This window comes from Littorina saxatilis, linkage group LG2 (genome assembly GCF_037325665.1).
Source record: "Littorina saxatilis isolate snail1 linkage group LG2, US_GU_Lsax_2.0, whole genome shotgun sequence".
Classification (NCBI taxonomy): Eukaryota; Metazoa; Mollusca; class Gastropoda; order Littorinimorpha; family Littorinidae; genus Littorina; species Littorina saxatilis.
Genome location: NC_090246.1, coordinates 64,498,904 through 64,511,407, shown reverse-complemented (window position 1 = coordinate 64,511,407; position 12,504 = coordinate 64,498,904). Strand labels below are relative to the sequence as shown.

Here is a 12,504-nt window from a genome sequence, read left to right as displayed (position 1 = left end):
TTGTAGTCTTTCACCAACTCATTCCTTCCAAACAATAGCCAATGTTTTAATTAGAACATACAAATTGGTTTGTTTCTGACATAGCAATTATCAACTCATTCTTCAAATTCTCAAATATTTTCTTGCTTACAATAATCAATTCATGACCTTTTGAAACTCATTCATTCATTGTCCACGACCTTGTGAAACTCACTCATTCATTGTCAACGTCATAACATATTTACAAGGACAAGAAAGCAAATAAACAAAACATAACTTTTACGTTATGTAGAGGTGACGATGTAGCTAGCCTTCAACCTTACGGCCTCCATCGCACCCTCGCCACACTGGCATCACCCCGCACAAGTCAGACTGGGGCGGCCTGTTACAAAATATAACACCCTACTGTAACAACTAACAATATTCAAAAACACACCAACCGAGCACAAGAAAATTATACAATTCCGAAATTATTCAAGTACACAAGTCATGTCCGCGCATACAAAAGAAATGTTCAAGTTCACACAAAACTAGCAAAGTACCTCATCTTCCAATATGGCGGCACCCATACAAAAGTCCAAGTCATCCCGGCAATGTTTCCCGGTTCCAAGGTTGACATCAAGATCAAATGTTTTCTTGCAAAGTTGATATCAAAACCAAGAGCAGGTTTTCTCATCCGAGAGCCCAGGTCGAATGACTTTCAATTGTCAGGCAGTTTACAATCACAACTCACAAAATCAGGCGGTTGCGATTATAACGTGAACAACTCGCACAGTTGTAAATTCACGTGCCGCGAACCCAGTTTGACCGTCCGTAGCTAACCATGGAATTTTACTGAACTGTTAAAAGTTTCCACTCTCAAAGTTAAACAACTCCTGACAACCTCTTTGTATTACAAAAAAGCACTAGTTATATCCCTTCAACTATAAACACCATAACCGCCATTCATTACATCACCCCTTTCCCCGATTAAAAAAAAATGTGAACCCAAAATGAACAATTTTTTTTTCAAAAACTGTACAAGTATAAGTATTCCAGTAACAAGAAACATTTTTAGATACATAAAAAACAAGAAGAGCAAACGCTCGATCGAGTCACTTTCGCAGTTCTGAATATTATATGAGGCATCAGATGGACAGGAAGAAATTGCTATTCACAACACAATGAGTCACGTTCACATAAAATTTGAGCCCGGTCACTTTTATAGTTTCCGAGAAAAGCCCAACGTTAAGTTGTGTGTTGCCGAACAGAAAAGGCTAGTTATCTCCCTTGTTTTTCTGATAACGTTCGTAAAAGGCTACAGATGTAAATACTTTGATGTAAAGAATAATCCTACAAAGTTTCAATCACATCCGATGAACTTTGTCAAAGATATAAAATGTCTAATTTTTCCTTTGACGCTGACCTGTGACCTTGAAAAAGGTCAAAGGTCAACGAAACCATCGTTAAAGTGTAGAGGTCATTGGAGGTCACGACTAAACAAAATATGAGCCCGATCGCTTTGATAGTTTCCGAGAAAAGTCCAACGTTAAGGTGGTGTCTACGGACGGCCGGCCAGACGGCCGGCCGAACAGACTAACACTGACCGATTACATAGAGTCACTTTTTCTCAAGTGACTCAAAAATACATAAATAGATTAATAAATAATCAAAGCATAAGGAAAACATTTATTAAATACTCTGTCCGTTCCCAAAGAGTGCAATCAGTTTACAACCAAAAGACAGTGCCATCCACCAAAAAAGTGACGAAAGCCACGAGGCTGTCCTTAAACATGAGCAACAATGGCAAGCACAATAAACCACATTTACGCCGCCGTGTAGATAATCACCCACTGTGTTAATCCACAACAGTTATACTCATGGACATTCAGCAATTTTCGCCTATCACTGAATGCTATAACATTGACATTCTTGGTACCAAAGATCGCCAACAAAGTTTGAGTAGCCCCCGCTAAACTCAATACAGTAAACCTCGACTACAACACAAAATGGTACTAGCATCAAAAATATCCAAATAAATTTTTCCAGCCAGATTAAAAAAATAATCACAATGTGAAAAAAAACAAGAACAAAATTAAATTAGTTCTTAATACATACACAGCATATCAACACTCACAGCACAAAAAGTATTGTCCTTGTTGATTGCAGAAAGTCTTTTCACTGTCCTTTCAACCATCATGTTCCATTCACTTCGTCAAGCGTGACAACACATCAGCCTCAAAATTCCTGACTCCAGGAATTGGCACTACTGTGAATGAATACTCTTGGAGAGACAGAGCCCATCGCAACAGTCGTCCGTTGGCAGTTTTGGACTGTCGTAAGTACGTCAACGGTCTGTGATCAGTCTCAACAAAGAAATGTGAGCCAAACAAGTAGCGATGGAATTTGTCAACTGCCCACACCAACGCTAGGCACTCTCTCTCCACAGTAGAGTATCTGGTTTCTCTTTCCAGCAGTTTCCTGCTGGCATACAGAACTGGATGAAGGACGTCGTCATCATCAGGCTGCATCAGGGCTGCTCCAATCCCCGTGGAGGATGCATCCGACCGCACTGTGAACGGCCTGGAAAAGTCTGGCAATCTCACCAGTGGTTCAGACGACAAAATTTCTTTGACCCTGTCAAAAGCCATCTGACACTCTTTTGACCAACGAACTTTGTTTGGTTGGTTCTTCTTTGTGAGTTCTACCAGGGGGGACACAATAGACGCGAAGCTTGGGACATAGCGCCTATAGAAACTGATGAGCCCTACCAATGACCGGACTTGTTTCTTTGTGGTTGGGACAGAGACATTCAAGATTTTGGACACTTTGGAGGGAACTGGACGCATGCTACCCTCCCCAACTATGTGACCCAAAAACTCAATAGAGTCAAACCCTGCCTCTACTTTCGACGGTCTCACAGTCAACCCATGTTTTCCCAGTTCTGTCAACAGTCCGTCAAGTGCCTCTAGATGCTCACACCAGTCTTCCGTGGCTACAAGTACGTCATCAAAGAAATGAACAGATTTGAACCTATCCAGATCCAACATCTTCATCATCCTCGCGAAAGTACTTGGTGCTGTACTCATTCCGAACGGCATCTTCTTGAACTGATATAGACCTTGAGGGGTACGAAAAGCCGTTTTTGCTCGATCAGACTCTGCCATCGGAATTTGCCAATAGCCCTTAGCCAGATCTATCTTTGTGAAATGCTGCCTGCCCTGCAATGAAGCAAACAGAACTTCCGGATCCGGTATTGGCTCAGCGTCAAACTCCGTAATCTTATTGAGGTGTCTGAAATCGATGCAAAAACGAGTACTTCCGTCCTTCTTCTTGACTAGAACAATAGGAGACGAGAACGGAGAAATAGACGGCTCTATTACGTCTAGATCTAACATCTTCTTCACTTCTTCTTCAACCACTTTCTGAGACTCAAATGGTAACGGATACTGTTTCACATTGACCACAGCACCTTCAGGAATCCTCACCATATGCTGCACTAGGTCACAAGTACCAGGCAAATCCGTCATTTTGTCCTGATGCTTCTGAAACACCGCCTGCACTTTTTGTTTTGCCTGCATAGACAAGTCAGGACTATAGACCACATCATCTACATTCTCAGTCTGAACTGTAGGAACTGACTGTAGTTTGACTTTCTGAATGTCTACCTCCTCTACTGCACTGGACCCACTGATCACTCCCAATGAGGCAACAACTGGGTTCTGACCAACAAACGACACCACACAACCAGACGACTCTTCCGATTTTCCTTGGCCAACTTTCTCGAACAGGTCATGCAACGTTTTGTCATCCATTTGCATTTTGGACAGTTTCTCAGCATTGATATCAAGTTGGGGAACTTTAGCGGTCAACAGCGGTCTAAAAGGACGTTCTTCTCTAGCTTTTTGACCTCTTGTCTGGACTGCGCTAGTAACCTCGACACATCCAAATGTACATCCCTGTATTCTCCCCAAAATGACGTCACATACTGGATTGTCGATCACACATGCCTCAACACTTCCAGAAAAGTATGGTGTATCCAGGCAAGCTCGCCAATGTAAGAGATTTGAAATAAAGAAGATCCGTATTTATCCTTATTAATCTCCTTCCAGATTCTTTATAGGTGCACACACACACAGTCAATCATCTGACTCCCGCTCAGAAGTTTAGGAAAGCAGAGAGAAGATTAGAAGAATTTGTAGTCTTTCACCAACTCATTCTTTCCAAACAATAGCCAATGGTTTAATTAGAACATACAAATTGGTTTGTTTCTGACATAGCAATTATCAACTCATTCTTCAAATTCTCAAATATTTTCTTGCTTACAATAATCAATTCATGACCTTTTGAAACTCATTCATTCATTGTCCACGACCTTGTGAAACTCACTCATTCATTGTCAACGTCATAACATATTTACAAGGACAAGAAAGCAAATAAACAAAACATAACTTTTACGTTATGTAGAGGTGACGATGTAGCTAGCCTTCAACCTTACGGCCTCCATCGCACCCTCGCCACACTGGCATCACCCCGCACAAGTCAGACTGGGGCGGCCTGTTACAAAATATAACACCCTACTGTAACAACTAACAATATTCAAAAACACACCAACCGAGCACAAGAAAATTATACAATTCCGAAATTATTCAAGTACACAAGTCATGTCCGCGCATACAAAAGAAATGTTCAAGTTCACACAAAACTAGCAAAGTACCTCATCTTCCAATATGGCGGCACCCATACAAAAGTCCAAGTCATCCCGGCAATGTTTCCCGGTTCCAAGGTTGACATCAAGATCAAATGTTTTCTTCCAAAGTTGACATCAAAACCAAGAGCAGGTTTTCTCATCCGAGAGCCCAGGTCGAATGACTTTCAATTGTCAGGCAGTTTACAATCACAACTCACAAAATCAGGCGGTTGCGATTATAACGTGAACAACTCGCACAGTTGTAAATTCACGTGCCGCGAACCCAGTTTGACCGTCCGTAGCTAACCATGGAATTTTACTGAACTGTTAAAAGTTTCCACTCTCAAAGTTAAACAACTCCTGACAACCTCTTTGTATTACAAAAAAGCACTAGTTATATCCCTTCAACTATAAACACCATAACCGCCATTCATTACATCCTGATTTGGCCTATATGGTCCGCTGGACCCAAAACGCAACAACAATCAAATCAGCTAAAGCTAAGGATCTCTCCGAAGAATCGCGTTTAATACACGGGTGCAGAAAAGTTCAGACGGTAGAAGACAAGGTAGGTGCGGACTCTTGTCCCTTCTTCCCCCCTGAGGTGGTGGACGTGGCCGTCCCTGTGTCCTTGGCTTTACGCGTCAGCCTGACTCGCCACAGCTTCATTACGCGCGCGTTGCCACAATAGCTAACAGCCAAGTGCAGTCCCTGAAGCCCGTTCAGCACCGCCGACACGTAACGCAGCCACTCGCATCCCGGGATCTCGGCCATGAGCGCGAACAACCAGCAGAAACCTGTCAGCGAGGACAGCCTGGCGTAGATGCCGATGTAGTTGGGTTCAGCCTGTCGCCCGTAGTTCTGCACGCGCTCCGCACCAGACAGAGCACGTGCGGTCAGCCCAAGGAGCACGAGGTTAAAGGTCACGGCCGCGGCCAGCGGCAGAACGAAAGCCACGCCTCTCAGAAGCACGGAGTTGAGGTAACACACGTGTCCGCCGTAACCCGTCTCCTTCCCATGAGTGCGCAGTGCAGTGCAGCCGACGACCAGAGCTAGGATGAGGGCAGGGAGGGTGTGGGTGAGAGCAAGGTATCGTTTGAAGTACCAGCGCTGACGGTGCGGGGCGTGTAGGGTGTCTCGCTGCGTGACAAATACGTGGAACATGTGAAAGGAGCACACGCAAGACCAGCTGATGACGCACAACCACGCGTAATGCAGCAGCATGCCAAGCACGTGGCACCCGTTGAAGTCAGTCCTGCCCGGTACCATGAAGAGCAGGACTTGAGCCAGCAGCAGCCAGCCCGCCAGCCACATGTTGTTGAGACCCGGCAGAGTCCGCAGCTGGGAGAAGACGCAGTAAGTAATCAGTAGGAAGATCAGGCTGACGATGGACACGATCACACAGCAGAGGAAGAGTGTTTCTTCTCCAGGCAAGGACCAGTGTCTGGACACTCTGAGCATCCTTGTTGACTCCGGGGTCAGTCCAGCCTCGCGGTACGCCTGCTGCAAGTAGACGGTCGGCACATAATGACGCCCGCTGTATTTGCGAATTTGCCACATAGGCAGAGAGACGTTGACGTAGGTAAGGGTCACCTCTAGCTCTCCTCCGGGGACGACTTCGAATTCAGATGAATTCAGGACGACTTGAGTGAAGGGAGTCAGGGGACCGAGCAGTATTCTTGTTAGTCCGTTTGAATCGATGTCAGCAATGGTATGGTTAAGTAAAACTGAGTACTCAAAGTACGGATCTTCTCTAGAGCAGCAAGAACCGTTGCGGTAAGACACTGAAAAAGAACCGCCAACGCTGGATGCGTAAGATTCCAAGTTTGTCCGAAATTCGATAGTTTTGTCATCGAGAACATTCAGAGACAACCACGAATTCGTTAAGTCCTTGATGAGTTGAAGCTCAAATAGAGTCTGGTTCTCCAGCTTAGGAGTAGCGAACTGTACATACGTCTTAAACGAACCCTTATAGGTCCAAATATCTGACACCTGAATGGCGTATGTAGTCACCGTAAGTTGCTGCATTGCTACAGCAAGGTACGCGGTGATGACCCCTTTGGCCAGCGTCCAGTCGTTCAAACAGGGGACGTGTGTAGCATTCGTGAGCATCGTGAAAGTAAGGCCGATGTGATAAAACAAAACGCTGCTGTTGTACGCGGTGAGGTCTGCGCAATACGGCAGTCCTGGGGTGCGAGTGCGACCAGTCTCACAAGTGACGTTTCGGCATTTGTCCTGCAGACACAGAGGTTTGATTTAACATATGGAAGTATACATAACGATCGTTCTGTGATTTCTGTGTTTGTATAGGGGGTGGGGTGGGGGTGGGGGGATAAAAACAAAAGAAAAGACAAATAAAATAAAAGTGAAGACAAGTCGTGGGGTGCAAATGTCATCGGTCTTGCTAGTGAAGTTCGTGTATCTGCCCATTAAATCATTGGTGAAATGGAAATGTATCTCTTGAGGTCCCGATCTTAAAGACATCACGTACAAGTCATAACATCTACACGAGAAAGAGAGAGAGAGAGAGAGAGAGAGAGAGAGAGAGAGAGAGAGAGAGAAAGAGAGGAAAAGACGCAGAGAGCGACAGACAGACAGACAGACAGACAGACTGAGAGACTGAGAGACAGAGAGACAGAGAGACACAGACAGACAGATCGGGGGGGGGGGGGGGGTTGTGCAAAAAGGCAGTGACAAAAACTACGCTTACCAGAACCACATCGTACCACTGATGCTCCTCACACTTGCTTGGGGCCACTGTGTCGTACGTGTCCACGTACAGCGGCCTTAGTGATGTTATTACAGCACTTTGCGTAAACGTTTTTTGTTGAGAGCTACACCCATCGTTACTGGGAACAACAGCGTCCAGATTGCACAAAGCGCAAAACAGGTTTCTGTAGCTGAACCCTCTGTAAAAAACTGGATAGCTGTACTGACGACACAGCTCTTCTATGAGGTCACCACCAGCCGTCTTTATCTTGTCACAAGTCTCGATGTGAGTTGTCATGACGTCAGCGCCGCCCTGCCTGCACGGTCTGTTGGGAATAATTGGCCAGTTTTGCTCGTTTCTGTGATTGGAAACGAAAACCTTTTCTTGCGTGTCCAGGCAAGTAGCCTGCGAGAGGGTAACTAGTCTCATGTCCCCGTTGCATTCTCCGTAGTGTGTGTTGCAGTAGATAGCCCCCGTGGCCAAGGACATGACCAGAGAGCTTACGTTTCCCCCACAACAAGGACAATCCTCGGCGAATCCTTTTTGGCTCGTTTCCCCTGGTGGGCAAGTGGCGATTACTTTCACAAAACGTCTCTCGAACCCGAACATTATCTCCTGGCATTGATGTATGTCTGCCCTGGTGACGTCAGGCAGGTCATCGCTGCCAACCTGAGGACAACAGTCCCTGTAGTGTTTGCACATTTCGTCGCAGTAGCAAGTCGAACAACGGACCCCTTCCAAGGTAAGACACTGGTCATTTTCCAGGCTGATAAAGCTGGTTCCGTTGCAGTAACTTCCACACAGCTCGTTCTGGGCATGGAAACTTTTATTCACTGCGCTGGCCACATACGGCTCGTCTGGCAGGTTGTATAAAGGACTCACGTCTAGCTGCTGATCGTTGACACGCGAACTCACATACCGGTCTCCTTTCAAAAGTGATCTTTCTCTGGAGTTCAGATTTACCAAGTCCTTCCTCTCTCCATGCTCTCTATCTCCTGCATTTGCTTCTAGCGTCTTGTTTTCATTATGCCCGTGCACAGCTGAATTGAAAGCGTCTATTCCGCTGAAAATATCTGTGTTGTTAGTGTCCATGACGTGTGTTTTGTCATCAGCCTCTGTGCGGGCAGCGATGACGGCTGTTGCTGCAACCAGGAATGCGACGAACCAGACGGATGATGCTCTGCAAGGTAAACTCATAATCAGTCTGAAGCTGCTCATGATGTTGCGGATTGATAATGATGTGTGTGTGTGTCTGTCTCTCTCTCTTTCCCTCTCGTTGGTGGTGGCTCTTGATAGGTCAGTCTGCAAAATTAATAAATCAATCATTCAAGCAAACCAGAAAGCAATCCACCCATTTTACAAACCACCTATCCATCCATATATCAATTCATGAACCATTCAAATGATCTTGCCGAAAGAAGTGAAACACGAAAATCCGTGGAATAATCCAACTACGCGGTTTTGTCAAGAAGGTCGAGTAGCCACAAAGAGTAGCGGTTTTTACTCATTTTGATCGCACTGAATAAGAACGGCGTACAGCAAGAAGACGCAGAAGATGAACAACAATAGACAACTCAAAACTTAAACGGACGCACACTTGGACTAACTGACGAAAGATAAAGAGAAATCGCAGGTCACCGGTTTTGCTTCGGACTCACCATTCAGTGGAAAACACAAGGCAATAAAGTAGTTTTGAATGAAAGTATCATAAGACACAAAAGTACTACCAACATGTCAGAATAGCCTGTTATTCGATCGTATTCAGATCGCGGGGAAAATCTTTCCATGCTCATCAAGGAGAGAATATAAATTAACTTATGCTCTTAATAGACAGCAGCCGGGTGCAGGAACGGAGGGGGGAGGGTGGGTGTAGGTAATTGTACTACGCGTAAAAGCCTAATGAAAAGAAAGTAATAGTGCCGGGGAAGGGAGGGGGGGGGGGCTGTAGTTAATTGTACTACGCGTAAAAGCCTAATGAAAACTCGGAAAGTAATAGTGCCGGGGAGGGGAGGGGAGGGGAGGGGGGTGTTTTAGTTCATTGTACTACGCGCGCGTAAAAGCCTAATGAAAAGAAAGCACAGAAAATAAAAGTGCCGGAAACCACGGCTCTCCGGGGAATGGACAATGAGGCCATTATGACCCTTCCTATCTAGATCAACTTTCACCACAAGTCGTGAATTGACTGCGATGACCGCAGGGCTCGGTGGCTATGAATATCATTTAGTAACGTGGCGCTGGAAACCTAGGCTACAACCGAGCGATGCCATATATATGCAATCTAATTGCAGCAAAATAACAGACTGAACGTGGCGCCACATAGTCCACCCTTTGGGAAATATCAAAAATGTCAGGTGCTTTAGCTTGTAAACTCATGTTTTGTCGGATTTGACGATTTATGTGCGCATCCACTTTCTGTTCCTTTTGCAGATAATTTTCAAAAGTGCTAGCGTGCACGTTCCGCCGACATGCATCGTGTGGAGCTGGTGTTGTGTATAATTTAGTATTTTCGTCATGTTCGGGTTTTATCGCATTTCCACCTAAACAGTGTTCCATTCGGCTTAACCAAAACAATATACAAATATAGGTCAGTAAGTTAGCTAGATAGCCTCTCTCTCTCTCTCTCGTTTATGTTTAACAAACAAACACACACACACAAACACACAAACACACAAACACACACACACACACACACACACACACACACACACACACACATACACAACTAACTGGAACATGCGAGACTGACGCAAGGGGAAAACATTTTTACAAAAAGTGTTGAGATTTGCATCGTATTCTGCAGTCTACAGCACTGGCTATGTTCCAGCAGAGACATAGATAGAATGTATGTCTCTGGTTCCAGTCACTGCGAAAACCACATAAATCTCGGAAATTAATGCAAAACATTTAAGCAGACACTGGAAGAGAGCGCGCCTAGAAGTTACACAGTCTATATAGTATATATATCTTTGACGCCTGTGCGCGGCGGCATCCTTTTTTAAACCATCATCATGCCACGATAATTAGCACCGAGAAACCCATTTTCTTAAAGGCACAGTGTGTGTGTGTGTGTGTGTGTGTGTGTGTGTGTGTGTGTGTGTGTGTGCGCGCGTGTGTTTGTGTGTGTGTATGTGTGTGTGTGTGTGTGTGTGTGTGTGTGTGTGTCTGTGTCTGTGTCTGTGTGTCTGCTTGTCTGTATGTGTCTGTGTCTGTGTGTTCGTAGAGACCGAAATGTCATCTAGTTTTGAACTATTTCCAAGTCCCGCAAAATGCATGGAAGGTCAATAGCTTACACGTATAACAGTCACATAATGATACTCTTTTGACGAATCGTACGGAATACAGGCAGATTTGAGTTTGTTTTACCCGTACCCACACGGTTGAAGAGGACGTAGCTACAAAAGAATAGCCTCTGAGGCTATAGTAGACACTAATCAGTAAGTCACCCATTAAGTTCGAATTTCTTGATTAATTGCTGATGGCTTATAAAATGTATTCGAAGATAGGCTACATTCCCACTCTGAACAGAAAGCACTGAAGCTGTTGTATTGTTTGTATGTGCCAAGGTTGAGGAATGGCCTTAAGCGATGTTGAAAGCCCAGGAAGATCTGAGACGATATTTCAAATCGTGTTCACAGCTGGGTAGGAATGTGCCTTTAAAGGGTCAATGTACTACTATCAGAAAAGAATTTCAAGACAGCAACATCAACAACAACGGCAACAACGTCTACGTAAATATGACAAACTTACACGCAAACACACTAAAACAAACAAACAAACAAACAAACAAAGCAACCGTGCATTGGTAGCACATAAATAAATCATTTCAGTGCTGACTGACAGACTTACTGACTTACTGACTGATTGGCTGACTGGAACCAGTAGTATAAAATCACTCACTCACTCAATCAATCAAATAACCAATCAGTCAAATAATCAATCAATCCGTCATTAAATTAATCGGTCAATCAATCAATCAGTCAATCAACCAATCAGTCGAACAATCAATCAATGAAACAATCAATCATTCAACCGATCAATCAATCAATCAACCAACCAAACATTCAGTCACAAACAACAACAGCAAAGTTCTACACTCACCAATTGAGAAACGTTAAGCTGTTGCTGGTACTCTTTTTGCAGTCTGCATTTGGTACTGCTGCTTTGCTGTATGCGGCACTATAGTGTCAGCGTCAGTGGAGCGAGGAGGACGAGCCAAGCTGCATCCTCGGTAAATGGATGGGATAATGCACGCGACGCCGTGCCTTCTATAACTTCTGCCTCCCTTAATTAACCGACAGACCATTAGGCCTAACAGGCGCCCGAATAAGGTAAACTCGCGTTTGGTTTTCATAATTACGACGTTTGAGTCGTGTTTCGCTCGCACATGTATGCATGACTGCCCATCTGCAGCATTACAGCAGCAGGGCTGCGCACAAAGTAATTGCATAACCAGATCCTATATATATATAGCTTAATCGTCGCATGTGCAGTCACGTGACACATTCTATATAGGAGAAAGGGAGTTTGTCACAGTCGCAACTAAAATCCGCCGTCGCAGTTTGTCGCAAAAATCGACATTCGTGTCGCAAAAAAATCGACAAATGTGAGATTAAACGCCAAATCTGGAGCAAGAAGCCCAACTGCAACACACTTTTGAAGCGTTAGGCAGATTCTCCTACCTGCTCTAGTGTTATGACGTGCATGTATTTGGTAACTGTAGGCCCTATTGTGCTTCTGGATGAGTATTAAATACGGCGTAATAATGAAAGCACTGGCCTGAAGGTAAGGCATGTACTCAGTTTCTGCTGCTGAATAGGGAATACGCGGTAACAATGAAATCAAGACTCAAGATTCAAGGCTAAAAGATAGTACTGTCCATATAAAAACAAGAAAAAGTGCCTTGTAGTCTCAGACAGTTTAAAACATAAAATACATCTAATTCACTGACAGTTTACAAATCACTGGCCTAACTGTCACGAATAATAGGTGTGCAAATAAATAAATAATCTTCTTCTTATTATTATTATTATCATTATTCTGCGTTCAGCCTTCCACATGGGACTGTGGTCAAAATCACATCTAATAGGCTACGTAAGCCCATTTAACTATCTTATTTAATTAATTCCGACGAACGATCCTAAATTGT

The 12,504-nt window shown here is 44.3% G+C and overlaps 1 protein-coding gene across 2 annotated transcripts; it reads right to left on the bottom strand.

The window, feature by feature from the left end:
• Positions 1-4,012: 4,012 nt before the first annotated feature.
• Positions 4,013-8,638, bottom strand: LOC138959532 (uncharacterized). 2 transcript variants are annotated; one of them, XR_011453737.1, is made up of 3 exons: positions 7,359-8,638; positions 4,676-6,883; positions 4,013-4,515 (listed from the first exon to the last, which is right to left on the bottom strand). XR_011453737.1 is itself a non-coding variant. In XM_070331053.1 (2 exons), exons 1-2 carry the CDS (start codon positions 8,574-8,576, stop codon positions 5,198-5,200), a joined length of 2,904 nt encoding a protein of 967 aa, XP_070187154.1. In that variant the 5' UTR covers positions 8,577-8,638; the 3' UTR covers positions 4,013-5,197. The 2 variants fall into 2 exon arrangements, 1 of the variants encoding a protein (XP_070187154.1); XM_070331053.1 differs by having other exon boundaries at positions 4,013-6,883.
• Positions 8,639-12,504: the final 3,866 nt, after the last annotated feature.

Coding starts and splice junctions, on each gene's coding strand:
- LOC138959532 (XM_070331053.1), bottom strand. CDS start 8,576: ATGAGCAGCTTCAGACTGATTATGAGTTTACCTTGCAGAGCATCATCC. Junction 6,884..7,358: donor AGTGGTACGATGTGGTTCTG/GTAAGCGTAGTT, acceptor CTGTGTCTGCAG/GACAAATGCCGAAACGTCAC.